Below are 16882 nucleotides of genomic sequence, written 5' to 3' on the forward strand. Positions count from 1 at the left end.
ATCATCACAGAGCCCCCCTCCTTTGCAGCCTGCCCAGGATGAACGCCCCCTCTGTAGTGCCAAGCATTGCCATGGAGCTACTTTGTCCAGGCCCCCAACTCCGACCCTACAGAACAAGTAGTGTGGCAGGTTCCCTTCAGCGTTACCAGTGAGGAAGAGGAAGCTGTAGTTAACAGGCCCATGTAATGAGCTGCTTTTCTTTGTTTTAGCCCCGAGAGGAAGAAGAGGATGGAAGAAGTTTTATGCTGTGCTTAAAGGGACCATTCTTTATTTGCAGAAGGTAAAAATGGCCAACTCTGTCCCATGCTGATATTTATTCTTTCATGCTGTACGAAATGTTGCTACAAGGGAAGACTCCTAGAAAAGGATGCAAATGCTGGAGAAGGAGGCAGCAATTCTGAGCCCGTGCTCACAATGCAGGTGCCGACTTCCAGAGTGTTTTGTGCATAGGAGCAGGAGGCGCCTGTAAGAAGAGCTGGAGGGAATTAACTGTATCTAATCAAATGACTCGGGGTGGAGGACTTGATCATCTTCCATATCCTCAGGGGAATGCTGTAGTGAAGGCTTCCCAGCCTTAGAAAATGGCAATACAAAGAGCAATGTTCTGAGGTTAAGGAAGGAGAAATGAGGCTAGGCCTTTGCGGGGATGGTCTTCACAAGGGAGGTGGCTGAAGTTCTTTCACTGCCAATATTCCCAGCCAGGTCAGACAGGATATTAGTGGGGCCTGATGCAGTGGGTAGCCCCTCACAGCTGAGGTCGGTGGAGGGTCAGAGTAGTCTTTTTCTGCCCTGTCATTATCTTCAGTCGGTCCCTGATTCAGTGAGGTATTCACACGGGCCTAACTCTGCGCATGCAAATAGTCCTGTTGACCTCAATGGGAAACTCACGTGCTTAAAGTGAGGCACAGGCTTCAGTGCTTCACTGAGTTGGGTCCTTAGTAGGGATCGATGCTGGAGTCTCTCTGCCTTTTTCCTGGCAGACTGTACACGTGTATGTATTTCCTAAGGGGGCCACCACACAACTCTGCTCACTGTGTCTCCCCATGGATGAGGTAAAGCACAAAGCCCAGCTCAAGAGAACAGCTGTAGAACCCCACTCCTGGTGCCCTTTGGTATTGTCACCAGTGGCATCCTCCTTTCTGCCTCTCTGGCACTTCCTGTGGGTAGGCAACCACGTGTGTCGCATTAATGTCTCCAACACAACAGAAGTAAACAAATTGTGAATTATATAAGAGAGGCACGAGGGCCCCTCAGGGCAGCACGAAGTTGTGACTCAGCCCCATGCTCACACCCTGACGATCTCTATGTGGTGCTGGTGGTGATCCTGGAGTATGTGTGACGGGGCTCTCGGAGATCTGGCAGGGGCTGATGGTAATTGATTGGTGCTTGTTGCTCTCAGCCAGTTTGGATTTTTACATCCATGCTGCCATCAGCTGGGACTGCAGCAGATCTCCAGCTTAGCAGAGTCTGGCTAGAGCAGCTCTTGGGGAGGGAGATTGTGGCAACTGCAGGAAGAGGTGATGTTAGCTACCTCCTTCTTAATGAGTACTCAGCCAGTCCCCCACATGGGACTAAGGGAAGGGTCACCATGCTAGAGAAGATGCTCTCTTTTGGTAGAGATGGAAAAGCTGAGGTCAGGGCCACTTGTAGTTATCCGTGATCCCATGGCAGTTCATAAGCGATATTAACCCCAAAGTCCTGGGTAGACACCAATAGGGATAAATGAAATCTGCCTATTTACAATTCTTTGCTGCAGTTTTGGTTTGCTATGGCTTTCTTATTCACATTCACTCTAAATGGTTGCAGATTGTTGCTGTATGCTGTTAAGTAGCTGCCACATTTCACCCCAGAGGTAGCTGCATTTCACAGAGTGCGAAGTGATCTCCATGGATAGTTTATAAACCAGTTATATTTATAAAGAGCATTTGGTGTCCTTTTGAGATGCAACATATTATTAAGAGCAGCAGCCCCACAGTTACCTGACCCTGTACCACTGTGCTGCTGTACTTGAACAATCTATGCGTATTAATATAATGGAGGTATTGCCTAGTGGTTAAAGCACAGAACTGAGAGTTAAGAGATTCCCAGTTCTTCTACAAATGCCCAATTGTGACCTTGAAGCAAGTCACTGAACCTTCACATTGAGCATTTCTAGAAGATTTGGGATCTCTTGATGCCCAGTTCTATGCTTTACCCAATAGGCAATGTTGCCAAGGTGTTAATAAGTATACATTGCAGCAAGTTGGCTGTAGATAACAATGGGGTAGGATATGTTTGGCTACAAAGCCCTGGGAAATGGCAGTGAAGAGGATATTACCAGCCTCCAGACCATGATGACAATAAGGAACACAGATTCTGCCCTCAGCAACACCAGACTAGCTATCAGGAGAGGCAGTGGGGAGCTGTGTATGCACAGTCAGGGACACAAGTGGACCTTTAGGGCCGCATCTAGCCAAGCTACACTCAATGCAGGACCCATCAGTGAAGATGGCAACAGGTTTAGAGCATTCTCCACTCTCTTTTGATCTTGGGACATAAGTTAGAGCAGCCTCAGGGTGGCTCTAACTTACACCAGCTGCAATGGAAACCGAAGGGCCTTTCCACTGGTCCTGGATCACGGGCGTTTCAGGTGGTCCAGCCATGCCCCTATCATACCACCAGCACTGGAGGGGAGCCAGAAAGAGGTGGGACAAAGCCAACGTAGCTGACTCTATGTCATCCAGGGATTTTCTTATCAATTGACAAGCCCCAGCTGCTCACTCCACTCTCGCAGCACAAAGGGGCTGGGCCAGGGAGTAGGGATCTGGTCCTGTGTATGAGGTACTAAGAACAGAGAGTCCCATTGGACCCTGGTGTGCAGTTAGTATGGTAATGAGAGACACACCCTCCTTTGTTGTTTTCAGAGTTGTTGTCACCATGTTGGTCACAATGTAGGAGAAAGCCAAGATAGGTGAGATAATCTCTTTTATAGGACCAGCTTCTGTGGATGGAAGAGACATGCTTTCAATCTACCCCTGACCTGAAGAACTATATGTCATTCAAAAGCTTGTCTCTTTCACCACCTGAACTTGGTCCAGTCAAAGAGATTACCTCTTGCACCTTGTCCTAGATAGATAGATAGATCTAATGGTTCAGTGATAGCACATGTTGTTGACTCCCTCCTGTTAATTGCTAGATTGGCATGTCCAAGCATAGTTTGGAGAAGCAATTTCTTGATCCTTTAGTGGGTCTTGAGGAGCAAGCGGAGAGCTCCTGAGCTCTAATCCCTGCCATGCTGCTGACTCACTGTATGGCCTTTGGCAAGTAATTTCACCGCTGTAAAATGGGGATAATAAGCCATAATTACCTCACTCACATGGGTGTTGAGAGGATTAATGGCTGTGTGTGAAGAGCTAAGTGTTATTATGTAGGACTGCTTTTAAGAGCTGCTTGTTTGGAGACCGTCCAGAGGGCCTGATCCTGCAGCCCTTCCTCCTGAGAGTGGATCTGGTGATCTGGCCTAGGCAGGAGAGGGGGTGCTTCCGCGGTAACTGACCGATGCCTGTACAGGTGGGCACTCAGGTTACAGAGGCGCTCCCTTGTGCAAATACGGTACTGAGCATGTTTAAAAGGGCGAGTTTTCAAACTCCTTGTAAAAGGGTGAGAGCAGGCTGGAGGGTAAGTAAAACTCCTCTAAGCCACAGAATAGGCAGGCTGGGCATTACTTCAGGAAACCTAGCCCAGGAGACACAAATTCTGTTCCCAGCATGGGAGAGCGAGGGCAGAGATGAGCCTCTGGGTATGTCTACACGGTGAAAACAGAGCCACAGCAGCGAGTCTTAGCTCCTCCAACAACTGACTCGGGCTTGTGAGGAGAGATGAGAGTCCAGGTTCTGAGAACCGGGCAAGTGGGGAGGGTCCCGCAGGCTCAGCCCGAGCCCAAATGTCTATAGTGCTACTTTTAGCCCAGCAGCATGAGCCCAAGTTAGTTGACCTGGACTCTGAGACTTGCTGCTGGGGGTTGGGGTGGGGGTGGTTGCTGTGTAGACGTACCCTCAGAGCCTTAGTCAGTGGGAAGCCTATCCACACCCCATCAGCAGATTGGATCATGAGAAGCTCTTGTCCCTTTTCTCTCTGAGCTACATCTCCATAGTAACAGCACCTAATTCTGGCCTCACACTGGAGTTATTCCTGACTTTCATCACTGTGTGAGAGAGCGGAATCAGGCTCAGCAGGCCTGATTCTCTCCTCCTATCCAGCTCCTCAGACGCGGCAAAGGGGCCAAAAAGCTTCCAAACTAGGGATTCCTGTGTTGGAGTCCCAGCAGATGTGGAGTTGCTGTAGGGAGCGTACCAGGCAAAGGGGAATGGCTGGCTGATTCCCCGATGGTCCCAGCACCGTCCTCAGCTACACCCAGCAGAAACTGGGCACGGCGGAGAATGTGAGCCAATGAGTTGTTGTAGCTGTGTTGTTCCCAGGATATTAGGGGAGCAAGGTGGGTGAGGTAATAGCTTTTATTGGACCAAGTTCTGTTGGTGAGAGAGAGACAAGTTTTTGAGCTTACACATAGCTGAAGAAGAATTCTGGGTAAGCCTGAATCTTTCACCAACTGAATTTAGTCCAATTACAGGTATTACCGCACCCACATTGTCTTTCTAAAGCATTTTAATATTTCTGAATAGAATAGGGAAAGGGAAAGTGGATGAGATAAACTACGAGATACCCTGAAGCTCATTCCCACGAAATAAAGGCCTGTAAAATATTTAGGATAAAATGAAATAAACTCCTTATCATTCAATCGTTTGGGGGCATTTCAAACTTGAAAGTGACCCCATTCTAACAGAAAAGGTTGCTGAAATTCAGAGATACTCTCACCAACACTTGGCCTATTTTTCATTAAGGAAAAAGCCAGTTTCCAAAGAAAAACGAGGTCATTTTGGAAGTGAAAGATACTGGCATTTCAGCTTGTTGGCGGGTAAGATTGGCTCTATTGCTGGAAATTGTAACTAAAGCACGAGTGCAAAAAGGGAGGTATGAAAGGTGCTACCACAGCTGCAACAACAACGCTGAGGACGATGCGCCAGCCAACACGAATGGTTGCGTGAAACTCCTCCAAAGGCTGCAAGGAATGGTTCGATCCGAATGTCTACCAGTTTTCACTGAAATTTAAATAAAAACACGGATTGAAAAAAGAACAGGAGGACTTGTGGCACCTTAGAGACTAACAAATTTATTAGAGCACAAGCTTTCGTGGGCTACAGCCCACTTCACCAGATGCATAGAATGGAACATATAGTAAGATAGATATGTACATACAGATAAGTAGGAAATTACCATACAAACTGTGAGGGGCTAATTAGTTAAGATGAGCTATTATCTGCAGGAGAAAAAAACGTTTGTAGTGATAATCAAGATGGTCCATTTAGACAGTTGACAAGAAGGTGTGAGGATACTTAACTTAAGGAAATAAATTCAATATGTGTGATGACCCAGCCACTCCCAGTCTCTATTCAAACCCAAGTTAATGGTATCTAGTTGGCATATTAATTCAAGCTCAGCAGTTTCCCGTTGGAGTCTGTTTTTGAAGCTTTTCTGTTGCAAAATTGCCACCCTTAAATCTTTTACTGAGTGGGATTGCTACTAAATTTTTGGATTTACAGGCCTCAATTCAGCAAAGCAATTAAGCACGTGTTTATCATTAAATCCAAGTTCAAAATGGTATTAGGGGCCTGAACTCATTGATGTCAATGACAGTCTTTCCATTGATTTCAGTGGGCCTTGGATCAGAGTTTAAGTGCTTTGTTGAACTGGGATGGGATTGCATTTGTGTTTAAGGTCAAACAGAAGCATAGGGGTTTGGTGAATCAGGATTATCGTGTAGTCCAACTCTAGACAGTGTCTGTGTGAACATGGCATTTTACAAACCTTGTCCAATCTATGCTGAGTCAGATTTGCTCTCTATAACTAAACCTGTATTGCACATTACTCCTCTTAGAATCATAGAATCATAGAATATCAGGGTTGGAAGGGACCTCAGGAGGTCATCTAGTCCAACCCCCTGCTCAAAGCAGGACCAATCCCCAATTAAATCATCCCAGCCAGGGCTTTGTCAAGCCTGACCTTAAAAACTTCTAAGGAAGGAGATTCTACCACCTCCCTAGGTAACGCATTCCAGTGTTTCACCACCCTCCTAGTGAAAAAGTTTTTCCTAATATCCAACCTAAACCTCCCCCACTGCAACTTGAGACCATTACTCCTTGTCCTGTCATCTTCTACCACTGAGAATAGTCTAGAACCATCCTCTTTGGAACCACCTCTCAGGTAGTTGAAAGCAGCTATCAAATCCCCCCTCATTCTTCTCTTCTGCAGACTAAACAATCCCAGTTCCCTCAGCCTCTCCTCATAAGTCATGTGTTCCAGACCCCTAATCATTTTTCTTGCCCTTCGCTGGACTCTCTCCAATTTATCCACATCCTTCTTGTAGTGTGGATGGACACAGTACTCCAGATGAGGCCTCACCAATGTCGAATAGAGGGGAACGATCACGTCCCTCGATCTGCTCGCTATGCCCCTACTTATACATCCCAAAATGCCATTGGCCTTCTTGGCAACAAGGGCACACTGCTGACTCATATCCAGCTTCTCGTCCACTGTAACCCCTAGGTCCTTTTCCGCAGAACTGCTGCCTAGCCATTCGGTCCCTAGTCTGTAGCTGTGCATTGGGTTCTTCCGTCCTAAGTGCAGGACCCTGCACTTATCCTTATTGAACCTCATCAGGTTTCTTTTGGCCCAATCCTCCAATTTGTCTAGGTCCCTCTGTATCCTATCTCTGCCCTCCAACGTATCTACCACTCCTCCCAGTTTAGTATCATCCGCAAATTTGCTGAGAGTGCAATCCACACCATCCTCCAGATCATTTATGAAGATATTGAACAAAACCGGCCCCAGGACCGACCCCTGGGGCACTCCACTTGACACCGGCTGCCAACTAGACATGGAGCCATTGATCACTACCCGTTGAGCCCGACAATCTAGCCAACTTTCTACCCACCTTATAGTCCATTCATCCAGCCCATACTTCTTTAACTTGCTGACAAGAATACTGTGGGAGACCGTGTCAAAAGCTTTGCTAAAGTCAAGAAACAATACATCCACTGCTTTCCCTTCATCCACAGAATCAGTAATCTCATCATAGAAGGCGATTAGATTAGTCAGGCATGACCTTCCCTTGGTAAATCCATGCTGACTGTTCCTGATCACTTTCCTCTCGTGTAAGTGCTTCAGGATTGATTCCTTGAGGACCTGCTCCATGATTTTTCCGGGGACTGAGGTGAGGCTGACTGGCCTGTAGTTCCCAGGATCCTCCTTCTTCCCTTTTTTAAAGATTGGCACTACATTAGCCTTTTTCCAGTCATCTGGGATTTCCCCCGTTCGCCACGAGTTTTCAAAGATAATGGCCAATGGCTCTGCAATCACATCCGCCAATTCCTTTAGCACTCTCGGATGCAACTCATCCGGCCCCATGTGCACGTCCAGCTTTTCTAAATAGTCCCTAACCACCTCTTTCTCCACAGAGGGCTGGCCATCTACTCCCCATGTTGCGATGCCCAGCACACAGTCTGGGAGCTGTCCTTGTTCGTGAAGACAGAGGCAAAAAAAGCATTGAGCACATTAGCTTTTTCCACATCCTCTGTCACTAGGTTGCCTCCCTCATTCAGTAAGGGGCCCACACTTTCCTTGGCTTTCTTCTTGTTGCCAACATACCTGAAGAAACCCTTCTTGTTACTCTTGACATCTCTCGCTAGCTGCAGCTCCAGGTGCGATTTGGCCCTCCTGATTTCATTCCTACATGCCCGAGCAATATTTTTATACTCTTCCCTGGTCATATGTCCAACCCTCCACTTCTTGTGAGCTTCTTTTTTATGTTTAAGATCTGCTAGGATTTCACCATTAAGCCAAGCTGGTCGCCTGCCATATTTACTATTCTTTCGACTCATCGGGATGGTTTGTCCCTGTAACCTCAACAGGGATTCCTTGAAATACAGCCAGCTCTCCTGGACTCCTTTCCCCTTCATGTTAGTCTTCGTTGTGTAGAGCCAGCAGAGTTATGGGAGACAGAGCTGCACTCTAGTCTCCCTCATGCATCACTGACAAAATTGTCTGTTACTTAGCCAGTCTTACAAAGACATATGACTATGTGTATATTTAGGGTTACATCAAGACCCTATGACTTCAGTGGGATTCCATTATTATCAATTATTATTATTGTTATGATAGCATCTATGTACCCCAGTCAGGGATCAGGGCCCTGTTGTACTAGCTGCTTTACACACGTATAACAAAGAGTGGCCCCAAAGAGCTAATACTTGGCAGGATCTGGCCCTAACTCCCAAATGCAGAACCTACCATCGATGATGATGCACAAGCCAGAAATGACCTAGCTTGACACTCAAACCCCAGGGCCAGCAGTCGGAAAAACTATCTTTTGACTTGTGAAGTAAGCACATTTGATGCTGAAATCAGCAAGGGGACAATAAATGTGGAAGCCAATGACATTCGTGTTACGGTCCCTTTTCAGAACAGCGTCGCACTTTCTTTTTAAGATTATCCCTTTGACTTTCCTCCCCCCTTCCGCACCCCCTCCCCCCCCACACACACACTGTAATTTCATTGTCACTTGTTTCTGCAGGGACTGGAAGCAGATGTGTCAATAACCAAAGAAGTTATTCTTGCCATATTTCCGGCCCTACTGGAAATCTCACTAGAGATCCTGCTCTTGTGAGATTCCCAACCCAGTTTTGCAGACCCAAAAGGTTTAAAGTATTGGAGAAGCATCTGAACACTTGGGTAACTCCCTGGACCTTTTGAAGTTCATGAAAATGTATATATAGTACATTGGCCTTGTGTGTGGTCATGTCTCACTCTGGTTGTCTATCTGGCCGACTGAGCAGTTGGTTCCACATTGCGTTGTGGGAGGTGTAATCTTCCCAGCAGCCTTGCTCATCAGAGACAATGGGGCCCAAATGACAACTCCCATAAAGCAATGCACTAGAGAAATGCAGTTTAATTTTTTTAAACTGATTTCTATTCTATGCAGGTTCTTATACCATACTTATTACCATAGTATCTGAAAGTTGTAGTATCTAATTTGAAAGGAAGCCTTTCTGGTTAAATTCATTTAAAAATATTCCAATTCAGGTCAAACTGACTCTAAACAAAATATTGCATTTAGATTTTCCTAACAGAAAATTGAAAATTTTCAGCAAAACTTCCCATGGAATTCAGCAAAATTTCCCACAAAAAAATTCAATTTTGGAGACATCGCATTTTACATTGGAAAATCATAGTGACAGTTCCTGATCAGCTGTATCCCTTCCTATAACAAAATACAATGTACTTATGAGCAAACCTGTGCTCGTTTAGCTCAGACCATAGACACTGGCCTTTTTGATGCTGTGGGTCCTGGATTCAATTCCTGTTGTCAACCACAGTTGTGTATGGATATGGCCATGGTTTGTTACATGGTTTTTGTTACATGAGATTTCAGCATCTCTAGGGTGGAAAAAACTGCAATCATTTTAAACCAGCCCCATGATGTGCTGTGATGTTAGAATTCTTTAGGAAAATCAAATTGCCACACACTAAGTCACCACTGTAGGGAAAAGCCCCTCAAAATTGCATCCCATTCAGCAGTATGCAGCCAGGTCCCCGCCTCCTTCTGCCCCAAGGTGATGCAATACTGAGATTTTCTTTGAGGTTCACCTTTAAGGAGTCAGCCACCTCAAGGTAGGAATTTGCTGCCAGACTTTTCTTGGCATGGTTCCTTTTAGCATCTCATCACACGAGGCCTCGTGGTGTATGTGCTCATACACGTAGCAGCATTTCAAACCAGATATTTTTGTGCTGACTGCTTCAGAAAAGCTGCTTTCAGGCACTTTTACAGTCAGAAACACAGCTCTGTATTAATGGACCCTGCTCACTCAACATCTGGCATCTGCTCACTGTCTGGCACTGCTGCTACTTCCCAAGCACAAAGATGCTGGTACTCCTGTTAGCCCTGCAAAGCCACTGCAGGTATAGGAGAGCAGCTGGGTTCTGAGCACAGAATGGCAATGATGTCAGTGGTAGAGGGAAGACAGAATGATTTTTTCATCCTATGTTGAATAGGTAGCTCTGGGAGCTAGGGAAAAATATATTTTGGCCTCTAATGTGATGTGTTGTGAGAGTCACCTTGAGACACCAGAGATGGGGCCTCTGGGTCACTTGCCAGGATCATATAGATTATATCTCACCTAATCAATTCCCTGCCATTGCAGGGAGCCTCGCACATTGGTGCACCTTGGTCCCTCCTGTTCTCTGCCTGTGGTGCACAATAGTTTAGTCTCCTGAGGGCGGAGATACTGTGCTTTCAATCTGATTGTTAGCTCGGTCTGGGGGTGGTCTTTAGAGCCCTGTGATCTACAGGAGGTCAGACTAGCTGATCTGGGCGTCCCGTCTGGCCTTAAACACTACAAGATGGAAACCACCAATGGACCCTTGGCAGCCCCTTTTCCAGCTAAGGCCCTGAGCCTGGCCATGGATACATCTGCCCCCAACTCTCAGCACAGGAGCAGTGCCCCTGGCATCAGGGGCACTTAATGGTAAGCACGTGTGGAAAGCATTTTCAGGCTTGGTGCCCAAAGCCAAGTTTTTAATAATGCCTTTACTGAGCTATGTCCATTTACAGCAACTGTGTGATGGCAAAACCAGGAGGTTGTAGTGCTTTTACTCAAAGGCATTGTTATGGGAAGAGGAGAGAGGCACCTAAAGAAGAGGGCATATGGCCCACCAAGCCAGCTGTATGCACACCATCCTCCATTTGCATCATCCCCTCCTCCAGTAACTAATCTCAGTGCTTCACTAGACTTCCCCAGTGAGTAGGCCTGGCTCCTCAAAGGCATGTAGCTCCTGCTGAAACCAATGGGAGTTCTTCTTGTGTGGCATCTCCTTGTGGCAGCGGGTCACAACATGGCAGCCCATTCTGTGCAATCCTCTGCCAATTTCCTTGTGGATGAATGGTCCTTTTGATCCGCCCAGGATACCACATTGTCCATCCAAGATCTCCTTTTTCTGCCCCCTGTTCTTCTGCCACCAGTGCCCCTTCAGCACACATTGCCCACCGAACCCCTTAAAATGTGCCCTGCGCACTGAACTTTTCTTTTCACAAGATCTCTGACAAGCATTTGCTGAATTCCAGTAATCTCCAATACTTTTCCGTTGGTGACATGGTCTGTCCACGGTCTATAACACCACAGCTGGAAGGATTGTAGTTTCATTATTATCAATTGTTTGAATGTCCATGTTTCACAGCCGTAGTTTAACAAAGACCGAAAATGAGTTTTTAAGTGTCGGAAATTACCCATCAGCTTTATGTCCCTACTCAGCAGATGTTTATTCTTTGGAAATCAATGGGAGACAGGCATCTAAATGCTTTTGAGGATCTGAGCCTTTGTCCCTTTATGTTGCCTTTTGCCTGTCTGTGTTTCCTGTTCGCTCATAGGGTAAGTCTACACTGTAATTAAAAACCCGCAGCTGGCCCATGCCAGCTGACTCAGGCTCAGGCTGTGGGGCTGTTTAATTGCGGTTTAGATGTGGGTTCGGACTGGAGCCTGGGCTCCAGGACCCTGTGAGATGGAAGGATCCCAAAGTTGGGGCTGCAGGCCGAGCCTGAATGTCTACACTGGAATTAAACAGCCCCTTAGCCTGAGGACAACGAGCCCAAGTCAGCTGGCACAGGCCAGCTTCAGGTGTCTAACTGCAGTGTAGACATCCCCTTAGCTTCCCTGTAACCACACCCCAGTGTATGATTCCATGAGCACTCACAAGCTAAGTGGATTTGATCTGTATTTAGATAGAAGACGTGTAAAGAGCATATCATACTGTAGATCAGTGGGCCCCAAACTGTGGGGCATGCCTCCCAGGGAGCACGAAAGAACGTTCGGGGGGGGCACACGGCAGTGCCCAGGCCAGCCCCGGGGGGCAGGGAGGGAGCGCCACCCAGCCCCACTCCGCCACCCAGCCCTGCTCCAGCCCTAGCTGCAGCTCCACTCCACCCTCAGCCCACCTCTGGCCCCAGCCGCAGCACCGCTCCACTCCCTGCTCCACCTCCAGCCCAACTCTGCTCTCATTCCCGCTCCGCCCCGAGGCCAGCTCCCCCTCTAGCCCCAACTCCTCCCCATCCCCAGTTCCGCCCCGGCTCCACCTTCTGAGCCAACTGTGCAGTAATGGGGGGGCATGGACAGAGTCCATTACTGGTAAGGGGGAGGGGTGACAGGAAAAGTTTGGGCACCACTGCTGTAGGTGCTGCTGACTCATTAGGTGGCTCCTTTCTTTCTTATTCAGTGCCCCAGCAAAGTGCTGGGGACTCAGTGCTGCTGGAGGTGTCATCTCTTGTTGAGCCATAAAACCGAGATCCCTTTTCTCTGTCATCCAAGATCTCCTGGCTGTTCTCATACGAACAGTGGGGTTACCACACTCTGGCCAGGGTAACTACATTCTTCCTCCCGAACACTCCCGGCAGCTTCGGTTGGATACGGTTTACTTCCTCACTTCCTGTCCTAAACAGCTGTACAGTGTTGCCGTGCACAGCTGTGGTCTAAAGGGGCTGCACTGTGAGTGGGACTTAATGCATTAAAAGGGTGAAATTCATCCCTGGGCAGAGGTCAAGCAGCACCGCTTAAGGTCCATATACGCCTTATTTTGAGGACTGAAGGGGAATTTAAATGCACAGGGGTTAATTTCTCATCTTTGTAAGGCACTGTGTGATCTGAGGACAAAAGTGGCAACAGCAGTGCGGCTATATTAATTATTTATTATGATTATTTTCATTAGTTTTGAAATCGCCTGCATTTGGGAAAACTCTCTGAGCCCCAAGGGAGTGAAATGACCTTGTTGCAATTTGCCAGGGCTCCTGTATTGGATTACACAAAGGAACATGCCAAGTAAAGTGGCATGAACATCTCGGGGCTAATATTTAGAGAGCTGCAAGACACAGATGGGAGGGTAAGCAATTCAAACCTGACCTCCAGTCAGCTTTCTTGGGTTGTGTCTGAACTTAGTGCAGGGACTCTCAATGCACATCTGAATGGAGAGATCCCTTCAGCTCCAAATGGTTAATACTGCGCTTCCTCCTATTGCAAGGGAAACCGTTGGGCCAGATCTTCTCTGTTGATGTAAATCAGTGTAGCTCCAGAAGCCCGTGGGCTGAAGCCAATTTACAGCAGCTGAAAATCAGTTCCTTTCACTTTCAAGGGGCTTTACTCATGTGAGTAAAGATTTCAGGATGTAACTCCATATTGTCCGTTCTCTGACAGGCTGTGGGTATGTGGCACCTGACAGTTTCCTGGTGAATGTAATGATGGAAGAAGGTGCCAGAATTTTGTTAATTATTAGCATTATCATCCCGAGCACTTACTGTAGAGGGGAGCCTTTTCCTGGTCTCGGTACTCTGTCATTACGGCACAGGATAGAGAAAAGAGCAGGTTTGTTAAGGAAACCTACAGATGCCGGCGTTGTCATTATCCTATGAATGCTCCTTTGTGACAGGATGAATATAAACCCGACAAAGATCTCTCTGAAGTGGATCTGAAAAATGCCATCCGAGTTCACCATGCCTTAGCCACCAAAGCCTCTGACTACAGCAAAAAATCCAACGTGCTCAAGCTGAAGACAGCCGACTGGAGAGTTTTTCTCTTCCAAGCTCCGTGAGTACCGTAGCACAGTCCAGGTGACTCCCATTTGGTTGATTTTATTCCTTATGTGAACAATACCAAGCTGGGGCTCAAGGCTGGTTTCTGGGAACCGGCAGTTTTTGGGGGTGTAATAAGGGATCAAATTGAATGGTCGTGTTTTAAATCACCTTGCACAGGGGAAAATGATGGTGCAAAGTAGTGGACAATCCTTGATGTGTAGGAGTCAGGTCCTGAGCTCCTTACTCAGCTGTTCCTCAGCCCTGACTTAAGGACCATTCCACTGACTTCAGATGGGGTTTAGCCACCTAAGGACTGAGCAGAAGAAGAGTAAGGAGCTCAGGAAGAATCTAGCCCTAGAGTTGTAGGACATGAGTCCCCCACTCCAGTCATTGGGCATTGATCAGTTCCCAGATCTGGTGAGGCCTGTGCTGAGCCCACAGTCACATGCAGGGCTATTGACTAGGCCCCAACTCCTTGTCAGTTCATTATTCTGGTCTTGTCTTCATTTGTGTAGGGGGGCCATTTTCTCCAGCCTCCGCACTTGCTGGTTCCTTTCAGGACCAAAAGGCAAAGGGCCACAATGCTGTATGCCTGATTCTGGTCTCACTTACTTGGTTCTACACTAGGGTAACTCACCAAATTCCATGACATTATTCCTGATTTACACTGCTGCAAGGGAGATGAGAATCAAGGCCTGGGAGAATCAGGCTGTTTACAGTGTATTTCCAGTCAGAACAGAAGCCAGAGGTCCCGGCCCAGTTGCGCAGACTCAGGAGCCTGATTCCGATCTCTGTTACACTAGTGCAAATCAGGCGTAACTTCCATTGCAGTTACTGCAGCATAAAACCAGTGCAAGTGAGATCAGAATCAGGCCTTGGGGAACTGCAGCATCGGGATAAGGCTCTGGGATGTGGCGCACTTCTCTGCCCCTCTTGTGCTTTGCCCTCAGCTACCACGGACAGCACACAGTCGCCGGGATGCATGCCCACCTGGCAGGAGGCAGGGTCTACAGCAGAGCTCATTGTTAGGTTTTCACTTTTGGATGGCTTGGCAGGACATTCCATGCTTAAGGCCCCATCCAGTTACAAATGTGTCTTGCTTCCATGACCTCACTTGAAGGGAAATGGAATGTATTTCTCACTGGACTGGCCCAGCCGTGGGTGATCAGGTAAGCCAGAGCTCACACTCCCGGCTGTGCTTATTTGTTTCTAACCCTTCAGTAGGTGCTCAAATCCTGTGGCGATTTTGCCTCTCCTAGGCTCTATGTGATTAAAGCCTCTGGCAACTGCTAATAGGAAAATGGAGTCTGTCACCTCTAGGTCATCTGTCTGGATCTAGCCCAGGTTGGTAGCGATCACCAGGGCTGAGACCAACAGATCTTCTTGACTGCTCAATCGGAGTGAGTCCGTAGTGAACAGGATTCCACAGCATCAAAATCCCCACCACAATCCACAATGTTCCACGCCTTTGTTGGCTGTCTCATCAGAAAAGCCAGGAACTGAATGGACTGTAGACTAAATTCCCCTCTCAGTCCAGGAGACAGACTGTGCAGAACCAGGGCAGAGCCCATAGATGGGAAGCTGGCATTGCTGCATGGCCTGGGGATAAAACCGAATGGCGTAGGTCAGTCTTTGTGGACAAACTGGAGGCAGAGAGCTAGAGTTTTAGTGGCTTTCACTGGGACAATTTACAGGGGGAAAGGGAAACGTAACTGACAATCCCGTATACAATAAGGAACCAGTTCCAATTAGCTGGTAATTTGCTCAGTTCCAAACCTGACAAAGCCAAGGTGCGCAGAAAAACAGGGCTTCAAAGCAAGGCTGCATGAGAACGGGCTGCCTTAGAACCAACTGTAATGCATGCAGGGCTGAGCGCAGTGACAGAAACAAACTCTCTCTCCCCGTCACAGAAGCAAAGAAGAAATGCTCTCCTGGATACTGAGAATAAACCTAGTGGCTGCCATTTTCTCTGCCCCCGCCTTCCCAGCTGCCATATGCTCCATGAAGAAATTCTGCCGTCCCCTCTTGCCATCTTCAATGACTAAGCTGTGCCAGGTAATGCATGCGCAAGGGGGAGGGGCTGGAAAGCAGGTCAGTGCCAAGCATGAGATTCTGGGAGCTGCTGGGTATGCTTTTGGATGTGGCCAGGGTAGATCTGCTGCTTGTTTCAGGTTCATTCCCAGCCTTCATGTGATTAACAGATAAATGTTATCCTGTGAGTCACACCCACCTATCTGCAGGGCTGAGATTGAGGGCCAGTCACACACCATGGCAAATCACAGGGTCCGATCCTGGCTCCTAATGTGCGCACCTATATGCCACTGCTGGATCAACCTGCATACGCTGAAAGGTGCCTGCCTAAGTCTATAGAGGCTGGAAGGGCAGTGGACATGGTTAGAGTGGGCATGGTCTCATGAAAACCTGGGTATGCCTATGTGCTCAGCCAGTCATGCATCGCACACTTTGTTCCACCCCAGAGCAGGAATAAGATACCCAGAGGGCATGCGTTTTGGTAGTGGAGTATCCTGTTGTTACTAAAGGGTGACCGATTAGCCCACTGGTGCACATGGCCACATTCAAGGAGAACACTCAACCTGCTGGCTTCATGGCTGGTTGTTCTGGCCCCCAAATCCTTCCTTCTCAGAGAGTGTGTCACCCATTGCTCAGTGCGTTTCCCAATTTCTCACCATTTCCAGGGGCAAAGGGCACAACCCTATTCCCATTGACCTCCATGGCGAAACTCATGTGGATTTCAATGGAGCCAAATTGGGCCCTCAATGCCCAGTAATTGGTAACTTTTTTTGTAAAGTGCAGCCAGGAGTGGTTATCTGGTTATTTTTCAGGCAGCTTTCTTGGCTGTCCTGTGATTGGCAATCCATGCAGCATGCAGAAGTCATCTCTGCCTCTTGTGGGAATGGCATCTGAAAGATAGACCCATTTAATTTTCAAGTCAGTATCTTATAGAGCCAACGTCCGACTACATTATTGTTACTAGCACTTAAAGGTGCCCATTGAGAACTAGTTTAATAATCAGATGCCATATTTTGTTCTAAGGTGATCCAGCAGGGTTTTTCCATCTGTAATGTCTAGGATCCATTTCAGAGTCATTCTTATTGCCCCTATTCATGCTGTTTTCTTCCATCATTTGCTGCCATGGCCTTGATGCTGCATCAG

General features: G+C 47.6%; 1 protein-coding gene across 2 annotated transcripts in view; it reads left to right on the forward strand.

Moving 5' to 3' along the window:
- PSD2 (pleckstrin and Sec7 domain containing 2) overlaps positions 1-16882 on the forward strand; it is a 145689-nt gene that overhangs the window by 122567 nt on the left and 6240 nt on the right. For both annotated transcript variants that reach the window (XM_074960736.1, XM_074960737.1), the window contains exons 11-13: positions 210-280; positions 13564-13721; positions 15619-15763. In XM_074960736.1, coding sequence (XP_074816837.1) covers positions 210-280; positions 13564-13721; positions 15619-15763 — 374 coding nt within the window. The remainder of the gene's footprint in view (positions 1-209; positions 281-13563; positions 13722-15618; positions 15764-16882) is intronic.

This window comes from Natator depressus, chromosome 8, assembly GCF_965152275.1.
Source record: "Natator depressus isolate rNatDep1 chromosome 8, rNatDep2.hap1, whole genome shotgun sequence".
NCBI classification, from domain to species: Eukaryota; Metazoa; Chordata; order Testudines; family Cheloniidae; genus Natator; species Natator depressus.